Below are 21,313 nucleotides of genomic sequence, written 5' to 3'. Positions count from 1 at the left end.
CTTTTGATTTTTCCTACCAAAGTGCATGACCTCACACATTCCTACATTAAACTCCATCTGCCAAGTCAATATCTGTCATTGGGGAAATGGTGGAATCCATTATTAAGGAAGTAGTAGCAGGGCATGTAGAAAATGATAACACAATTAAGCAGAGTCAACAGGGTTTTATGAAAGGGAAATTGTTTTTATTAGTGTTACTGGAGCTCTTTGAGGATGTAATGAGCAGGGTGGATAAAGGAGAACCAATGGACATAGCAGGATGATTTTATGGGAGGATGTATCTCTCACTAACCACAGCCACAGTCAGTACCACGCTGACTAAATCTGGCTGCCCCACATTGATAATACGCTGGGGGTGGTCTTAATGAGTCAAGAGTTGAACTTCCGCTCCTCATTGATAGAAGGCCCGCCCTCAGGAGCTGCAGGCCAATCTGATTTTCTGGCAGCTCTCTCATTCCAGCAGTGCCAGAATACAGTAGTAGGTCTCCTGGGACTACAAGGAGTCCCAAGAAGAACTGAAGATAGATTCCGGACTCCAGGTAAGTCTGTTTTGGTTGGAGATGTTTTCATGACCGCAGTGGCAGGGTGGGGGGTGCTCAGGCTTTAGAGGACAGGAGCAAAGGCACAAAGAAGGAAGGGGGTGCTCATGACAGATACTTGGGCCCCCCCCCTCCCATCCACCCCAAACGCTTTCCTGGGCTACTCGGCTTTCCCCCATCTTGCTCAGCTGCACGAATTATTGCCATGGAGGCAGAATTAGGTCCTCAAGTGGCCATAAATTGCCTGTTTGAAAGTCTCAATAGGCATAAGGGTGGGCAGGCTGCTTGCCAGCTTACCCACCCCCATAACAGGTCAGGGTTGGGTGAAAAGGTGGTGTGCTGGCCAACAGCATTATTTTAGCTGCCCCCCCCCCCGCCCCCCGCCTTCAAATATGCTGGCTGGGGCAAGGGCGGGAAGGGGCGGGTGTAAAATTCCCCCCAGTGTATTTGGAATTCCAAAAGGCATTCAATAAGCTGCCATATAAAAGGTTACTGTATGAGATGAGATCTCATGGTTTGGGAGGTAATATATTAAATATATTAACATGGCTAGAGGATTGGCTAACTAACCCTGGAACCAGAGTCAAGACAAAATGGTCATTTTCAGATTAGCAAACTATAACTAGAGGTCCACCACAGGTGCTGGGACCTCAACGATTTTCAATTTATATCCATGACTTTGTTGAAGGGACTAGGTACGTTGCAGCCAAATTTGCTGATGATATAAAGGTACGTGGGAAAGTAAGTTGTGAGTAGGACACAAAGAGTCTGCAAAGGGATATGGATAGGTTAAATGAGTGGACAAAAATTGGCAGATGCAAAATGTGAGGTTATCTATTGTACTTTGATAGGATGAATAGGAAAGCAAAATATTATTTAAATGGAGAGAGACTACAGAATGCTGCACTACAGAGGGATCTGGATGTCCGCGTACATGAAACACAAAGTTAGCACGCAGGTACAGCAAGCAAGTCAAATGGAATGTTGGTCCTTATTGCAAGGGGGATGGAGTATTAAAATATGGATATGTTGATAAAATTGTACAGGACATTGGTGAGACCACACTACAGTTTAGTAGTACAGTTTTGGTCTCCTTATGTAGTGACGGACATACTTGTATTGGAGGCAGTTCAGTGAAGGTTGATTAGATTGATTCCTTGTATGAAGGAGTTGTCTTATGAGGAAAGGTTGAGCAGGTTCGGCTTATACTCACTGGAGTTTAGAAAAATGAGACATGATCATATTGAAATATAAAAGATTCTGAGGGAGCTCGACAGGGTAGATATTGAGAAGATATTTCTCCTCTCGAAAGGAATTGAGAATTAGGAGGCACAGTTTCAGAATAAGGGTTCGCCCATTTTAGATGGAGATGAGGGGGAATTTCTTCTTGTGAATCTTTGGAATTCTCTACCCCAGATAGATGTGGAGGCTGAGTCACTGAATAGATTAGAGGCTGAGATTTTTTTTGAACTGTAGGGGAGTCAAGGGTTATGGAAACAGTCAGGAAATTGGAGTTCATGTCAAGATCAGATCAGCGTGATCTTACTGAATGGCAGAACAAGCTCAAGGGTCCATATGGCCTACTCCTGCTCATATTCCTTATGTTCTTATATGACATGTTGAGGGTTAATTGTAGAGCCCTGGCTGATATCAGCTAAATGAAAGGGGATTCTTAAAGCCAGATCAGATTTCGCCCAATCAGATCTGCATTTATTCACTCTCAGCGAACTGCGAGATCTGGACAATGCAACTGTACACTTTCAAAGGCTCCAATAAATGATTTTTAAAGTTGATGATGTGAAATATAACTTCAAAGAGATGTGCTGTATCCAAAAGCTAATTAAAACAGAGTGTTCTCTTCCCCCTGAGTGAAATCACCTTTAGGACATCTGCTGTGCAAATTTCAGCCACGTGCTTAAACATACGGGCAGAGTCTGTTAATGATTTTCTTTTTATTTAAAGAAAAGAAATTACTATCACAAAGAACGTCTGGGAGCAGACTTCAGAGCCAAAGCCACATTTAGGATTGCAAAACCATGACCCTAATTTACATTGTGGAAAAATGACAGGAAAATCATGTTTAGCTGGTGTACTACCCAAGGGACAGGGGCAGGTGCAGTGGAAAAAGATAACTCAAAATATTACCTGCTAGCAAGGTCTTCACAGGTCAGAACTGATCAACCTGAAATATGAATTTTGCTTCTCTCTCCACAGATGCTCTGGCATTGTTTTTATTTCAAATTTCCATCATCCACAATATTTTGCTCCATACATTTTTTTTTATTCTTGGTGAGAGGCGCTGGCAAGGCCAGCCTTTATCCCTTATTGCCCTCGAGAAGTGAGCTCCATCCTTACTCTACTCATTTATAAGTATTCATTGGATTGGCAACAAAAAAAGTCAGATTTTAAAATTTCAAAATCCCTCTAATTTTTTAACCTCACAAACCCCTACCCTCACTGGCAGGCAACTGGCATGCTTCCAGATCTTTGACTAGCTGCTCTAAAGGTAATGACTAAAAGTTAACAGTGTGACTTGGTGAAGGTCATCTCTTGGTTTAATGAAGTACAATGGCAGTACTGAGAGTGGGAACTCAGGGTGAAAAGGGCCACAGACACAGAAATAAAAACACACATTTATTTCACATCTTTCAGACCCACAGGCATCTTAATGATGCACTTAAGAGTGCCAGCTGAGATTTTGTGCCTGAGTCTCTGGAGTGTGACTTGAACCCAAGACCTTAATTCTGACTCCAAGGTAAGGGTGCTAATGACTGAACAACAGCCACACCTTGAGAATTGGCATGAATCAGTGTCCCACTAATCCCAGTGATGAACCTTTATGATACTGTTGTTGCCCTACTTGTTTCCCATTTACATTTCTGCTGTCGGGAGCACAGAACCATGATGGTGTAGACGACAAAAGATTTTAAGTTGTCTTTGTACATTGTAACTATGAAAATAATATAATTTCACTTCAGGAATCTTATAAAAACAAGAAACTAAATAGTGTTTAAAAAACCTCCCATGCACACAGCACATCAGTTTTATTCAGAGTACAAAAGCGTTTAAAACAATATGCTTAGAACGTCATTAAAAAAGCATTCAACATTTTGGGGTATAGAAATTGCCACAAGGTTAACGGTACTTACTCAAGCATCTCTTAAGGGGTTTTTGCTGAGTATATGCTTTGCTGCGTCTATTTGTCCCATTAGCCAGAGATATCAATTATACATTTCTTCACCCTAACTGACCTCTCTGCCACAAATTACCAGGACCTTGCCATGGTACACATCCAAAGATTCCTGGACTGCAATTTAGAGCTGACAGACTGCAGCACCGTTTAATCTAGGCTGGAACAATTGGTCAATTCAAGAAGGCTCTCAGTGAGTGAAAACATTTCATGTGCTACTGCTTTTGCAACTCAATGAGAGCTCTGCAAACTATTAAATCTTCTCCAATAGACTTCAAAACTCTGATTGGGTTTTGTCCTAAAGCATGGATAATTTAGACTACAGTTTATAGTCACTACACATTGGTATAGTGCCAACCCCCACAGAGTCAGAGGCATTCCTGCAGGCAGTTCTCAAAGTGATGACTACTAGACTAGACTCTACTTCAACAATCAGGCTCATCAACAACCCAGCAATTGGCAGAATACTCATGATCTCACATCCTCCTCTCTGAGGATCGTAATCACCTGCCTGTTTTTTTTCTGGTATTTCTCTTCAATAAGAAAATCCATCTCCTAAATCTAACTAGAACTATATAATAGGTAGAACACAGACATTTTTCTGATTTTAATAACATGTTTGTCCACATCAGGCATGGTTCAGTGGGCAGCCCGAATCAAAAGGTTCTGGGTTCAAGACCCACTCCAGAGGCTAGAGCACAAAATCTGGGCTGATGTTTCAGTGGAGAACTGAGGGAGCACTGCACTTTTGAAGCTGCTGTCTTTTGGATGAGGTATTTAACCAAGGCCCTAACTGCCCCCTTGAGTGAACATAAAAGATCCCATTATTTCAGAGAAGAGCTGGGGTGTTGCCCTGGCCAATATTTATCCTTTAACCAACATCACTTATTTTTAAGAAATCAGATTATCCGGTCATTATTACATTGCTGTTTATGGAATCTTGCTGTGCGCAGATTGGCTGTCATGTTTCCTACATTACAACAGTGGCTACACTTAGACATAAAGGAATGTGATGAGATCATGAATGGTCTTTATAATGCAAATTCTTTCTTTCAACTCTGCAGCATTGAATATTAGCCCAATCCACTCAAATGTGTTAGCTGTGACTCAGTTGTAGCACTCTCACCTCTGATTCAGATGGTTGTGGGTTCAAGTCCTATTCCAGGACTTAACACAAAAATCAAGGCTGGCACTCTGGTGTATTACTGAAGGAGTGCTGCACTGTTGGAGATGTTATCTGTTGGATGAGACATTAAACCAAGGCTCATACAATAGTGACTACACTTCAAAAGTACTTCATTGGCTGTAAAGCACTTCATGACATCTGGTAATCATGAACGGTCATTTTTCAAATGACTGTAACATTCCTAAGATGAATGAAACTAAGCTTGCACAATTAAGTTTCCACTGGTTATGAATCTAAAGCACATATTCGTACTGATTGCTAGTTTCATTCAGATAAGTGAGAATAACTGGTTTGAGAGGTCATAAGTATTAGGGACACAATTGAGAAAAGTATTATCACACAGTGAAAGCAAACGGGCATCTTACCTTACATATAGCCTGTGCTATATCTGATCTGAAACTCAAGATCAACATTGAGACCTGAATAGCCAAGTGGTTATGGTACTAGGTTTGTAATCTGAAACAGATGGAAACGGGTTTGTATTCAAAAGAGTTACACCTTCAGAAGTTCAGGTTTGCCTTAGCTTGGCCTAAATAACCAAGTGGTTATGGTACTGGGTTTGTAACCCCAAGATCAAGAGTTCAAATCTCACAAAGGCAAACTATGAAACAATGTAACTTCATCTGAAACAGATGGAAACGGGTTTGTATTCAAAAGAGTTACACCTTCAGAAGTTCAGGTTTGCCTTAGCTTGGCCTAAATAACCAAGTGGTTATGGTACTGGGTTTGTAACCCCAAGATCAAAAGTTCAAATCTCACAAAGGCAAACTATGAAACAATGTAACTTCATCTGAAACAGATGGAAACGGGTTTGTACTTGAAAGAGTTACAAAAAGTGAAGAAGAGTTCCATTCTTCAGCACTGAAATTCCTCAACTTAATTTTTACAAAAAAAAATTGGAGCTTAAACATGTGGCCATCCAGAGGATTTCTTTCAATGAACACAGCTAACAAGCTTAGTCTTATAGCAAAGCAAGAAGGGAAAGACTCTAATTATTGATAACTGGGAAACTATTAACAGCTGGAACACTTTTAAGCCAAGAGAGGACACATCATCAGCTGGCTCAACCTAACACACAAGAGTCAGGCACGTTGGCACAGAGAACTTTACAAGCAACTCAGTGCTGAAGGTGAAAAACCTACAAAGTACTCCCAGCCTACATACTCATCATTTTGCAGACTAGCATTTTAATTTTAATGATATCATACTTCACACCATATAGCCCACTAAGTGCCTTTCTTTAAGGATCTACCAAATTGTTTCAGGTAAAGAAAAACTTGCATTTCTACAGCATCTTTCATTTCTCAGAATGCCCCAAAGCATTTTACAGCTAGTGAAATATTTTTGAAATGCAGTTACTATTGCCTTAGGAACTCGGCAACCAATTTTCAAACAGACAGGTGCTGTAAATGACTTGTTTTATCTGGTGGCAGAAGGATAAATTTTGTTTAAGGCACCAGGGAGAATTGTCTTGTACTTCATCTAAATAGTACTATGGGATTTTTTTATGGCCACCTGAGGCAACATGACAGGGCCTCTGTTTAATGTCTTAACTTAAGTCAGTACCTCTGACAATGAAGCACTCCCTCAGTACTACACTGGGAGTGTTGGCCTGGATTATGTGCTTAAGTCTCTGGAGTGGGACTTGAACACAAACATTGTGATTCAGAGGTAAGAGTGCCTCCATTGACACTCTTGTGCTTCCCAATAAACTGAAATCAGTAGGGAATGGTAACAGAAAATGAAGACTATTGGTGCTTGGTATTCTGTAGAACCTGTCCTATTTAAATGGCTCGGTGTGCGGTTCAATGCAGGATGCTCGGCCAACTTGGTGTATGTGACAGAGGCTGATGAAGAAACTTCAGAGTCTCTGATAAACTTCAAGTAGGAAACATTCCCTTTTTCCAAGTGGGATTCAGGTACTTTGAAGTAAGCCACGAGAAGCATTAAAAGCACATGGTATAGAAACAGGAGTCAGTTACATGGCCCCTTCTCTGATCTACAGCTGATCTACTACCTATTTAAATACTAGAGGCCCTAACGGGTTGCTGCCCAATAGCATCAGATCGCGGTCTTCCCTGATACAAGACAGTTGCTTAGTCTCACACATGTTCGTCTGTCGTTCTTTGCAAGGCTGTGTTTATGATGGCGACAAAACCTGAATTTTGGCCATTATTTCCAATGCTAAGGGACATCAATAGCACACATTTATATAAAGCTTTAACCAAAAAATAGTTACCATGTTGCTTTACAAATTGACGTGGTGCAACTGGATGTCAAATCAAAAAGGTAGGAATTAAAAGGGATGGCCAAAAGCTAGGCTGTAGAAATAAGCTGAGAGGAGATTTTGATGGAAGAGAGAGGGAGGGCAGAGTAAAGAGAGGGTGCCGAGAGTAAGAGAAAGGAGTGGAGAGAGAGAAAAAAAGAGGGATAATGGGACCGGGTTCCAGAAAGTGAGGCTAAAGTGATTCCGCCTCCAAAACTGGGGATGCACAGATGGTAAGTTACAGGAAGAGGGTAATGGAAGGGGAAACAGGATTGAAGGAAGTTGCAGAGATAGGTTGAGGAAAATCCAGAGGGATTTATCAACAAGCACATATTTTTAATTTAATATGTTGGTGACATGGAACCAGTGCAAGTCAGTAAGGGTGGAGGTCATGGTTACACATTGAAGTTTATGTAGGATGGTGGATGGGAGGTCAGCAAACACAGCATTTGAGTACTTGAGCCTGGAGCTGAAAAAGGCATGCCTAAGGTTTTCAGCAAAACAGAAGCTGGGATGGAGGTGGCAGTAAGTGAGCTTAAGGCAGATTGGATATGGCATTTAAAGCTCAGCCTTGTGCTGAACTTGATAGCTAGTCCACAAATTGTGGGGTCTGTCTGAGCATGTGACTACAAAGGGGAATGGAATCAGTGGCAAAAGAGCAGAACTTACGTTGTGGGCTAAATTTCATTCTTCCCCAATGTTGAGCTGTTGCCTCTGAGTCACAAGGTTCTGAATCCAAGTCCCATTCCACGCTTTTGTACAAAAATACATGACTAATGTGCCAGTGCAATACTGGTGGAGTGCTACAATGTCAGAGGTGCCATTGACCGGATGAGACATAAAGCTGAGGCCCCATGTGCCTGCTTGGGTGGATGTAAAAAATCCCAAGGTAGTATAATAAAGAAGAGCTGGGGAGTTATCCTTGGTGTCCTGGCCAATATTTATCCCTCAATCAACATCACAACAACAGATTAAAAGATTATTGTGAGAGATTACTGGGTGAGAATTTGCTGTCCTATTTCCTACATTACAACAATGACTACACTTCAAAAGCACGTGGCTGGCGGTAAAGCTTTTTGAGGTATCTGGTGGTTGTGAAAAGTGCTATATAAATGCAAGTCTTTCTTTCTTTTCTCTCAGCCCCGGTATCCATATTCCAAAAAGGATATAGAGGCATTGGAGAAGGTGCAAAGAAGATTTACAAGGGTGATACTAGAATGGAGAGGTTATACCAGTTATACCTATCAGGGGTGGATGAACAGGCTGGGGCTCATTTCTCTGGAAAGGAAAGCTGAGAGGTGACCTGATTGACATCTTTAAGATTATGAAAAGGTTTGATAGGGTAGACATAGAGATGTTTGCACTTGTGGGAAAGACCAAAACAAGGGGCCATAAATAGACTATGTTGCATTGGCAGCCGTTCAGAGAATTTACACTAAGTTAATTTCTGGAATGAAGGGGTTGTCTTACGATGAAAGACTGAGCAGATTGGACCTATACTCATTGGAGTTCAGATGAATGAGAGGTGTTCTTATTTTAACAAATGAGATTCTGAGGGGGCTTGACAGGATAAATACTGAGAGGATGTTTCCTCCTGTGGAGAAATCTAGAACTAAGAGGCACAGTTTCAACGTAAGGGGCCTACCATTTGAAGGAGATGAGGAGGCATTTTTCTCTCAGAGGGTCATTAGTCTTTGAAATTCTCTTCCCCAGAGAGCAGCAGAGGCTGAGTCATTGGATATATTCAAGGTTGAGTTGGACAGATAATTGATCGACAAGGGAGTTAAGGGTCATGAAGGGCAGGCAGGAAGTGGAGTTAAGGCCGCATCAGAACAGCCACAATCTTATAGAATAGTGGTGCAGACTCGAAGGGCCAAAAGGCCTACAACTGCTCCTTCTTCTTATGTTGCTGAAACGAAGGCTTTTTTTTTGTCATCTTGCACTCATTAGGACAATGCACAAGAAAATGCCAATTTTAGGGGAAACAACAAATTTATACTGTATGAGAAAAGAGTTCTGATTGGTTGGCAATTGGACTCTGATTGGTCCAGGCATTGCCATGGAGAATGCACCAGTCAATGGTGACTGACAGATAACTGCCAAGCATTGTTTGAAATTTAAACCCTTGACTCTGATTGGTCAAGACCTTGCCCTGGGGAATGAACCAGCGAATGGTTGTCACTTATTTTGTTTAGCTGAAGCAAGTGCAATGTGTGTACATGTTCTTTCCATCTGCAAAAAAACAGGGCCTTGTGTATTAATATATGTAGCTTCCAGTACACGGAAAAGCGCCATGCTTCGAGCCCGACTGACAATCTTAAATTGGTTGTCAGCATAATTCTTAGCACACTGAGGATTATTTAGAAAATGTTATCCAATCACAGAATCACAACTAATATTGGACACTATTGTGTTTTAAATTTTGCAAGCACGGGCTGGTTGGGTATGCTCTCTGCCTTACCCATTGCGAGCAGCAGAAGGGATGTGCTGTTTAATACTATCTGCCAGTCTTTGGGACATACGGCCTACACACCAAATATCACGCTGGCATTGAAATTCATAAACTTCATTACTCATTTGTGTGATAGGCCAAACGTCTATTTGGCTTGATGGCAGCGTCCTATTAGTGGCAAATACCACTCGTGTTGCTACTGCATAGTAGCAGTGTGAAACAGCTAGCTTCACCTGTTCAAATTTTTTTTAGATATCTTGCTCTTCCAAGGTAATGAGATAGGGGCACTTTTCAGGGACAAAAGTGACAGCTTTGGGCCCCATCTTGAGTTTGCGTGATATGTAGCGCAAATTGATCTGATCAAGATAGCAATTATTCGCAGGATGGCTCTGATGCGCCCTATTTCAGCATCAAGCTTGCATGCTGAACTTTATTTATGAGGTTGTCATTCACCATCAACTGGTGCATTCTCCATGGCTACATCTCTACCAGAGCCCACTTGCCAACCAATCGGCATTCTCTTCTCATAAAGTATAAATTTGTTGTTTCCCCTGACATTTTCTTGCAATTTATCCTGATGTGTGCAAGATGAAAAGCTTCGACAAAAAAGTCTTTTTCCAGCAATACTCATGTTCTTTACTACCAAATAGCTATTTCTTATGTTCTTAAAGATGCTACATAAATGCAAGTTGTTCCTGTCGGATGTTCTGTTATTGTCACAAACCCTTTTGAAAATACAAATCGGTATGCTGGATTTGCAAGGCTCAATTCTCATTGGTTGCTCCAAGAGAGCTCAGAAGGCCTCAACTTTTACAACTTTCTTTTCTTTCTTCTAGGCTGGCATATACGATCATACGAAATAGGAGCAGAAAGGGCATTCGGTCCCTCGATCATGGCTGATCTGTTTGTGTTTCAAATTCCACATTCCCACCAACCCCCAATAACCTTAGATTCCCTTGCCTAATAAGAATCTATCTACCTCTGCCTTAAAAATTTTAATCACCCATCTCCACTGCCTTCTGAGGCAGAGTGTTCCAAAGTCGCACAACCTTCTAAGAGTTAAAAGTTCTCCTCATCTCTGTCCTAAAAGGGCGACCCTTAATTTTAAAACAGTGACCCCTAGTTCTGGGCTCACCCCCAGGTGTCTAGAACATCCTTTCCGCATCCACCTTGTTGAGACCTTTCAGGAACTTATATACTTCAATCAAATCGCCCCTCACTCTACTAAACTCCAGTGGAAACAAGCCCAATCTGTCTAACCATTCCTCATAAGACAACACGCTCATTCTAGTAAACCTCCTCCAATGCATTTAAATTCTTCCTTAAATAAGGAGACCAAAACTGCACACAGTGTTCAAGATGTGGTCTCACAAATGCCTTGTACAATTGAAGCATAACATCCTTACCTTTATGTTCAATTCCTTTTGTAATAAAGGATAGAGTTCCATTAGCTTTCTTAATTACTTGTTTTACCTGCATACTAACTTGTTGTGACTCAAGTGCTGGAACACCTAGATCCCTTTGCACCTCAGAATTCTGCAGTCGTTCTTCGTTTAAGTAATGCTCTGCTTTTTTATTCTTCCTACCAAAGTGAACAACTTCACATTTTCCCACATTATACTCCATCTGCCAGATTTTTGCCCACTCACTCAACCTTTCTGCAACCTCCTTATGTACTCTTCACAACCTACTTTCCAACCTATCTTTATGCCATCTGAAAATTTAGCTACCATGTCTTCACTCCCTCATCTAAGTCATTGATACAAATTGTAAAAAGTTGAGGCCTCAGCACAGGCCCCTGCGGGACTCCATTCATCACACTCTGCCAATCAGAAAAAGATCCATTTATGCATCCTCTGTGTTTTCTGCCAGCCAGCCAATCTTTCCACGCTAATTGTCAATATATCAGTAATTACATTGCATAGCAATTACACTGCTAAAGACAATTACTAGTTAAAACAGGCAATGGGCATTGGTTCTCCCATCAAGACAGTATAAATAGATACAGCTGGAACACTTTGGTGTGGGAGATACTAGGAAGTCTGTTACACTGAAGAGCTGTCTTATGAATAAACCAACTTGTGGAAAAAGACTAGCTTTGGACCTGTTCTTCCACGATATACACTTTTGTGAGTAACAATAGCATGTTACCCCCTACACCATGAGCTTTTACTTTCTGCAATAACTTTTGATGTGCACCTTATCAAATGCCTTCTGGGAATGCAAGTACAATATATCTACATGCTCCCCTTTATCCACTGCGCATGTTACTTCTTCAAAGAACTCCAATAAATTGGTTATACATGATTTCCCTTTCACAAAACCATGCTGTCTCTTCCCAATTACCTTGAGTTTCTTGAAGTGCCCAGCTATAACCTCCTTAATGATTGATTCTAACCTTCCATATGACAGGCATCAAGCTAACTGGCCCATAGTTTCCTGTTTTCTGCCTACTTCTCTTCTTGAATAGAGGGGTTATATTTGCTATTTTCCTGTCTGATCGAATCTTTCTAGAGTCTAGTGAATTTTGGAAAATTAACACCAACGCATTTACTACCTCATTAGCCACCTCTCTTTAGACCCTAAGATGAAGTCCTTTAGGACCTACAGACTTATCAGCCCGCAGTTCCATCAGTTTGCTCAGTACACTTCCCTAGTGATTGTAATTTCACCTTCCTATAGTGAAGATAGAAGTAAATTATTTGTTCATTTCATCCGTCATTTCCTTATTATCTACTATTAACTTCCCATTCTCGCTCGCTAGAGGATCAACACTCTATTTATTATTTTCCTTTTTAAGTACCTGTAGAGACTCTTGGGGTGGAATTTTATGGTCCCACCAAAGTCAATTAACTTTTGAATGGCTTGCTGAATTTTAAGGCTCTGCTCCCGCCGCGACAGGGCTGTAAAATCCCATCCTTGTTATCCGTTTTTTCATTTCTAGCTAACTTCCTCTCATACTCGAATTTTTTCCTCCTTCATTCTCTGCAGTGGTTTATATTCTGACCAATTATCTGACCTGCCACTTATCTTTGTGCAATTATATGCTTTTTCCATAAGTTTGATGCTTTCCTTAACTTGCTTAAAATTTTTCTTTATAGTCGGAATATATTTATTCTCCATGTATTCTGAAATATTCCCTTAAATGTCTGCCACTGCTTCTCTATTGATTATCCTCTAGCCTAATAACCCAGTTCACTTCAGCTAGTTCCGCTTTCATGACCACATAGTTGCCCTTATTTAAGTTTAAAATACTATTCTTAGAGCCACTCTTCTCCCTTTCAAACAATGTAAAATTCAATCATATTGTGTTCACTGCTACCTAGGATGCCTTTCCTGAGGTCATTAATTAATCCTGTCACATTACACGTTACCAAGTTGAATATAACCTGATCTCTGGTTGGTTCTAGAATGTGCTGCTCTAAGAAACTCTCTCGAAAGCATTCCATGGACTCATCCAGGCTACTACTGCCAATCTGATGTTTCCAGTTTATATGTAGATTAAAACCAGCCATAATTATTTCCATCCTTTTATCATAAGCACTGAAAACTACTTCTTGTATACTTTGTCCTACATTGTTAGGGGGCCTGTAGACCACTCTCACTAGTGACTTCTTTCCCCTACTATTCCTCATCTCTAACCAAACCAATTCTACATCCTGATCTCCTGAACCAAGATCACCTCTAACTATTGCACCAATGCCATCCTTGATCAACAGTACTATCCCTCCACCTTTACCTAGCTTTCTATTCTTCTTGAATGTCATATGCCCCTCAATATCCAGGACCCAATCCCTGTCATCCTGCAGCCACATCCCCATAATGGCTATCAGATCATATTTATTTACTTCAATGTGCACTATCAATTCATTTACTTTGTTATGAATACTACACACATTCAGACACAGGGCCTTTAGTTATGTCTTTTTGTTATCCTTGTGATATCTGGTCTTGGCTGCTGGTGTATTCTTAGGTTTTTTTTCTCTCTGTCCCTTCCTGTCATTCTCTGACCTCATTTCACATCTTACTATTTTGCTCTCCTGCCTTGACTCTATCCCTTGATTTGCTACATCGCCCCAAGCTTGATCCCTCATCCCCCCCTTGTTTAGTTTAAAGCCCTCGACTTCCCTAGTTATACGACTCGCTAGAACACTGATCCCAGCATGGTTCAGGTGTAGACCTTCCCAACGGTACAGCCCCGATTTCCCCAGCACTGATGCCAGTGCCCCACAAACCAGAACCCACTTCTCCCACACGTCTTTGAGCCATGCATTCATTTCCCTAATCTTATTTGACCTATGCCAATTTGCACGTCACTACAGTAATAATCCAGAGATTATTACCTTTGAGGTTCTGCTTCTTAATTTGGTACCTAGCTCTTCATGCTGACTATGCAAAACCTCTTTCCTTGTCCTGCCTATGTCGTTGGTACCTATATGTACCACAACAACTGGATCCTCCTCCTCCCACTAAGTTCCTCTCCAGCCCTGAGCATATGTTCCAAATCCTGCACTGGGCAGGCAACACAGCCATCTGGAAACTCACTCTTTGCTGCAGAGAACAGTGTCAATCCCTCTCACTATACTGTCCCCTTCTACACTACATTCCTTTTTGCTCCCCTCACTTGAATGGCTCCCTATACCACAGTGCCATGCCCAGTGTGCTCATCCACCCTGCAGACCTCGCTTTCGTCCACAAGGGTAGCAAGCACCTTGTACCTGCTTGTGACAATTGCAAAGACTGAGGCTCATCCACAACTGTCTACTCAGTCCCTTGACCTACCTCACTCATGGTCACATCCTCCTGTGCCTCAACGCTGTTCAAAACAGATGACCCTATTCTAAGAGGTGTGGCCGTCTTTTGAAACAGTGTCCAGATATTTCTCCCCCTCCCTTCCATTGTGCAGTGTCTGCATATAGTCTCAAGCTAGCAGCAGTCAACTGGCATCCATTGATTATCACTTATAATCACACCATTAGAAGATTGGCAAGACTACAGCTATTGAAGTTTGAACTGCTCCTTATGCAAACTGGTTTTCTTTTGCCTTAAGGACATATTAATAGTTATGAAGTCTGTAAACAGAATGTTTGATTACAGAAGCTGACACAGTCAGCATGAAAAAAACAAATCTTCAACTACCCCCTCTTCTCTTTAAGTAGGTAGCCCACAGAGAATAGCTTTTCAGACTGATTCAAATTGACAAGTAAACAGTGCACCCAACTGTGCCGAGAAGGGATGGAGCTATTCTTGGCAGTGAGTGCTTGCTGCAGCAGAGGTAACTGCCGGAAGTCAAGGCACTGAGCACTAGCAGCCTTCTCCAGGAAAGGAATCAGCTCTTCTTCGATAGACACATTTACACATTCTGCTGTAAAACAAATGGTTTATTCATGCCAAGCTGTATGGCAAAACCCAGTAACAAACAGCATGGTGCTTAAAGAGGCAATTTCTTTAAAAGTGCAGTGCTGCCAATGTAAACCACAGAAAAGCATTTGGAGCACTGGATTGTAATATTTGTAAAGAAGAAATTAAGACATTATGTTTTCCCTAATAATATTTATAAAGCACATTTATTTACATTGCTGCAACATTTTAACTTCCCAGTTATGGCCTACAATCCAGTGTGCAGAGCCAATGCAAGTACGTGTTTGTAAGATGACTTAAGACACTAGGAACACACTGCAGTTGCAGACAACACTAAACCAATATTTTTCTGACCACCAAAAGTGTAAAAAGATTAACATTATTAACAGAATTCAAATACTAAATTGTTTTAAACTATTCTTTATGTTCTGGCCACATATATTAACTGTATTGCTACTAGTGCACTCCAAAGGAAATCTTACACGAGTCAATACACTTGCGCAGGATTTTTTGGATGGCAGGATTTCTCTCCCCACCACCCAAAGAGTTGGCATTCCCACTGATCCCAGCAGCCCCACAGCCATTTGACACTCCGAAAAGCATTAATAGGCTGTAGATGGGACTTTCGCCTCTCAAACAGGAGTAAGTCCTGTCTCAGAGAGCTACTGGCCAATCTGATTGGCTAGCTGCTCTGTTGTTCCAGCAACATCAATGGCGGCAGCAGCCAGGACTGGGACTACAAGAATTCCCCATATTCTAAGCCCCAGAGTCCAGCACCAGATAAGTGCAGAAGGGGTCGCATGGTAGGGTAGGGAGGTGAGGCCCAGAGGAGGTGGGGCTCTTGATGGGGAAACTGAGGTCTGGGGGTGGGGTTGGGGTGGTGTGGTCACTCGAAGTGGAAAGGGGGTCCTTGATGAAGGTGACGGGGCATCGCCCACCCCACACCCCCCAAACTCCTCTCACCAGCCTTAAAATTGAGGTTCAGCGGGAAATGAATGGTGGGGCAAGCTCAAGAGGCCAAATGGCCGAAGTCTGTTCTTATTTTTTTAATGTTCTTAAGCAGCCCTTAAATGGCCAATAATTGGCCACTTTAGGGCCTCAATTGGGGTGCTCTTGGCCTCACCCACCCCACGCAAAATTGCAGACTTCAGGGGCAGATGGGAAGGTGGTGGGAAGGCCACCTGGGGTATATTATGGGCCCCCCCTCAACTGCAAACCAGCCAGTGGGGGATTGTAAATATCTGCCCAAAAGTGAAAATATTGTTAATTCATCACCCTGTAGTATACTTCCACTATTAACTAAACAACTGCTCAATACCCCAGTGCTGTACAACAGTGTTAAACAGTGACACACCTCTGCCCACCAGTACTGTAGCCCAGTGTTATACAGGAATATACCTGTACCCACCAGTACTGTACCCCAGTGTTATATAGATCTATAACCACTGATACCCAATTCTTGTTTTATACAAACTGCTCGCTCAAAGCATAGGAAAAAATACCTGGTGTTGGGGAGATCATACTTTTAGTTCAAGGTACTTCCACAATGTCTATTTGGGAAATAAATGTACTGAATTTCTGAACTGATGGTATCCTGCAATTATAGACTACCTTACCTTCTGAAGCAGTCTGGTGATAAGGAGGCTTCTCATCCATACCAGACAACAACTACCAGTGTCATTAATCTAAAACACATCACAAAGTCCTTTACAGACTCTGAATCAAGAGGAGGAGATTAGGTGGGGGACAGAAGGCTAGGTCTAATGGATGGATATAAAGGTGGAGTTGGAGAGGGAGGAGGTTTAAGAGGAGAAGTCCAAAGAGTTGGGCAATTCTTCTTGTGTCACAGGGGACTCTAACTGGAAAAACAACATCAGTTGAGTGCTGTGGCAGTAGCCTCTCCAAATTGAATCATGGCTCAGTCTGAACTGCCAACGAATGAAGCCATGGTGAAGAAAACTGGCTCTCTTCTTATTCTGAGTAGAAGATGGTGGGATGTAAATACAAATTTATATGTATTTTATAAAATAGTGACAATATTTCGAAGTATATTTTGAACCAAAGCAGTATCTCAGATGTGGTTTTCCCTTTAATTAACTGGTAATGGTAAATTAAGCAGCAATCTCAAGTATTGGCAAGTGTTGGTGGTTATTTAGTATGACTTGCCCCAGGTACCATCAAAAGTGCCACAAGCTCTTTGTATATATAGCATGTGGATACTCTCAAGAACCTACACTGCAATGCTAATTTCCAGAGTAAGGAATAATATCCTTAAACTCCTAATCTCTAAATAAATGAGGGAAAATGTCCTTTACATTTGTGAATGAGCATGTCACTGTGGTCACTGAGTTAGTACCAATACACAAAAGGGAAAAAGCCCTTTGGCAAACCCACCTTTAGTGTAATATTCTTAATTCATCCTCTCCAATTGCAGCTGTATATTGTGACACCATTATTGCCAAAATGTGATGATTAGGTAATTTCCCCAGCAATCATGTTTGCAGATCACACTGCTGTACGTGACTGGGATTAATACTGAGCACATAATCTGTACATAACTGTCCTCCAATCACTGCACGTTGTTGGAGATATCACCCTGCTTTAATCAGGAGAAGTTTGCTGTGGTTTTGGTTATGAGTTCTTTTTGTGTAGCTAGTAAATAATCTTTTCAAGTAGATTCTTTAATAAACTTTTTTTTGCTGGAAAATAAATCCCTGGCTGACACACTGGTATTAACAGACACTCTGCCCAATTAACTTGCAGTAGTGCTGCATCAGGTGTCAGACTACCAGTACTTATTTCATCCTCTTATTCCTGTCCTTCTTGTAGCCCCTCAAGTCAGGAGATCTGCTGTCACCCTATGTCACTTGACCATCTTGTGCCATCCTCACACATCCACTGTCAGCAACCACTCTGTGACATCTGTCATCCAACTACACCTAGGTCGGCCTCTCTTTTTGCTGCCCTCCACTTTGCCATCTAGAAAAGATCTCTGTAGCTTTTCAGCTCTGATCAAATGGCCAAACTGCTTTTCTGGATGTCACTTTTGAGAGCTCTTTTAGCAGAATCAGAAGAGGCCCTACAAAATATCTTAGATCAGGCAAAATCTAGAAACTTACAAAAAACAATGGTAGTCATAAGGAATATATTAGAAGAAACTAGAGCGAAGAGTGAAGTAGCTGGTGTCACCAACTGTACATAAAGCCTCAGTTAGGGATATAGCTGAGGTTCATTTGGATTAGTGCAGTGAAGCCGAAAAGAGTCACCAGATTCTCCCTCTGACAAGCGTTCCAAAGTAATAATTATCTAAAAAACAGAATCAGCAGTCTAAGCCTGTGATATTGTAGGTCCACAGATCTGCTGTTGGAACAAGATTGTACTATCTGAACGCAAGAGGTTGGTCCCACATGGGTGCACTCCTCTGAATCAGGTGTTTCTACGTTGCAATATGCTCAATGGGCTTCCAGAGAATAGCACCTGACAACAAAGCGAGATTTAAGATAGGAACAGCAGTAGGCTATTCAGCCCCTCTAGCCTGCTTCACCATTCAATTAGATCATCTTAACTCCATCTGCCTTCGTTCCATATCCCTTCACACCCTTGCCTAAAACAAATCTATCAATCTCAGTTCTGAAATTTTCATTTCATCTCGTCTCAACACCTTTTTTGGCGGGAAGGATTCCAGCTTTCCACTACGCTTAGAAGACACTCTTCCATGACAGTAAACTGCAAGTCCAATGAAACATAAGTATAAACCAAAAAGTATTGCCAAACCAAGGTCAAAACTCTCTTGTTTCTGGAACCTCCCAAGTTAGTGCTGTCCATCCTTTTACATCTATATAATTTCAAGTTAGAAGCTTGCCCAAATAAAACTGGAATTATTTTCATTCTCAATAGAATCCCTATACCTGCACAGCACACATACCTTCCTGAACTTCTCCATCTGCTTGTATGTGTCAGGATCCAACTCCTGAGAGACATCCTTCATCCAGAGCAGCGCCCCCCTGTACTCTGTTCGAGACTGTTCCATTCGATTCACAGTGAGAAGTGTGTCGGAGACTGCTCGGCGCCGGAACGTTTCTACTTCCTGCTCCAGTCGGAATAGGGGAACACGCAACGCTAATCTGGGATGGGCAAAAAGGAAAAGTGGGTGGATTTTGCAACGCCAAACTTATTTAGCATATTGGTATACAGCATATGGCAGAGGGGATCATACTAAAAACCAACATACAACTGCTCAGTACAATGTTCTTAATTCAACAGTTCGTGTCACTCTCCCTACCAGTGAGATCTGCAACCACTAGTACTTCACATTAGCTCCAGGCATTACACAAGTCTGCAAGGAATCCATAATTGTACTGTTGGGTGCTTCTCAATGTTCAGTATGGGCATTTGAAACATTAGGTATTTCACAAAAATCTTTACTGAGACAACACTCAACATGATGCATCCTTTTCTGCAATGCCATCCCTATTATCAAACATGCAATCAATTTCAGCACCAATGTTAAATATACCCCTCCCTGAAAAACAATTCATCTAATTAGCTTTCAGGCTCCCGCTGGAGAAACAGGTTTCCTGAATGATTTTGGACTGGAGCATTTATTCAAAGCTGGAATCCGCTAATTCAGCATCACCTGGGAATTCAACCATAGTTTGTATGGTTTGGCACTATAATAGCTACCCTTTACCCACTGAGACATTAGGGGAGCTTGAAGCTAAAATCTTCAATTGAACCACATGCCGTACATACAACTTGCTCACAAATTCAAACAGCACTGTATGTCCACTGATTATTTTATTTCTCAATATCAAGCAAACTCGTGATAAAGGTAGACATGAGGTGAGGCAACAAGCCAGAGCAAGTACAAGGGGGTGTGGGAGGGAGTGGGGGGGGGGGGGTGCCTAAAACCTGGTGAGTCAGTGTACCTTTGCTTTGCAGAACCACACAAGGCCTTACTGGTAGCATTCATCATCCTCCCAGCTGGGGTTTTATCCTGTTCACTCTGCCCCTTCAGGAACATGCCCAGTTCATTTTCTTCCTGGGATAGAGCTGCAATTTACATATTAGACAGCCATTACCATTAAATCAGAAAAGCACTGTTGAGATACATGATCAGACAGTTGTCCTCCTAAAAAAAATCCTAATTCAGACATTAAGAATTGCATTTATATGGTTCCTTTAACATAGTAAAGGAGTTTCACAGGGGCATAAGGAAAAAATGGAAACTGAGCCAAAGACAATGATACTGAGGTGGGATAGGGGAGGGCATAACTGTAAAGTTAGCCGAAGAGGAGAGTATTAAGGAGAGTCTTAAAGGAGGACACACGCTGGGGTTTAACAAGGTAATTTGTGCTGAGGGCATGGCTGCCAGTAGTTGGTGGAAGAAGGGGCAATAGACAAGAGGCTAAAGTCAGAGGATCAGAGAATTGAGGGGTGTGGGTGATAGAGCAAGGAAGGCTATCAGGCTGGAGACTGTTAGAGACATGGAGGGACAAAGCCAGGAAGAGATTTGAACTCAAGAATGAGGCACTGGTGGGCCATGAGCCAACAGAGATCAGCAAAGGAAAAGCGATGAGTGAGTGGGAGATGGTGGCTGTTGGGATGGGGCAGCATAATTTTAAATGAGCTCAAGTTTATGGAAGGTGGAGGCTTGGAAACCGGCCAGGTGGTCTTCAGAATAGTCAAGTCTGGAGGTGTCAAGTACATGGGTGAAAGATCCAGCAGCAGATGGGCAGAGCAGGGGATCTTTCATATATATGCATAGGTCTTCTTAATGGAGAGAAAAATGGGTTGGAAACTCAGCTCAATGTTGTATTTTCTGGCTGCTTTTACATGAGGCAAAGCTTTAGCCAAGACATTGCATTAGAGAGAGGATTTAAGGCTGGTCATCTCTAGCAATGTCTAGATCCCTTATACACCCTGGTCAAAAACACACTGCCCAACCTATGAGCATCAGTAAAGGACCTTCAGCCCAAGGTCAGAGGTTCTAGTGTCCGCATACCTTGACCCAGTGCATTAAATGGAACTTTGGACATTCATGAGAGGCGAGCACATCAGCTTTTACTGTGGGCACCTGGGCTTGAAACCAGCCATGGTTGACTAAACCCTACATGAAATGAGCTCGGATGGGCTTAGGTATAAATACAAACACAATTTGCTTGCATCAGCAATCTTTCTCGGGTCAGCCTCAAGATGGCTGGTGTGGGAGACAGAGACACACAAGTTATGTTTGCTTTGGGGCATGGGAAATAATTCTGAAGTTGAGAGGTCTTCAATCTCCAACTTACCAACCTGTACCTGACCTGAGAGTGTTTGT

General features: G+C 41.9%; 1 protein-coding gene across 3 annotated transcripts in view; it reads right to left on the bottom strand.

The window, feature by feature from the left end:
- Positions 1-21,313, bottom strand: part of ical1 (islet cell autoantigen 1-like) — a 135,004-nt gene that overhangs the window by 73,873 nt on the left and 39,818 nt on the right. For all 3 annotated transcript variants that reach the window (XM_041200922.1, XM_041200920.1, XM_041200923.1), the window contains 2 exons: positions 19,923-20,046; positions 18,920-19,118 (listed from right to left, as the gene is read on the bottom strand). In XM_041200922.1, coding sequence (XP_041056856.1) covers positions 18,920-19,118; positions 19,923-20,046 — 323 coding nt within the window. The remainder of the gene's footprint in view (positions 1-18,919; positions 19,119-19,922; positions 20,047-21,313) is intronic.

The sequence above is a fragment of the Carcharodon carcharias genome, chromosome 12 (genome assembly GCF_017639515.1).
Source record: "Carcharodon carcharias isolate sCarCar2 chromosome 12, sCarCar2.pri, whole genome shotgun sequence".
Taxonomy (NCBI): Eukaryota; Metazoa; Chordata; class Chondrichthyes; order Lamniformes; family Lamnidae; genus Carcharodon; species Carcharodon carcharias.
Note: the sequence above shows the minus strand (reverse complement) of the source record. Positions and strands in the feature narration are given on the sequence as shown.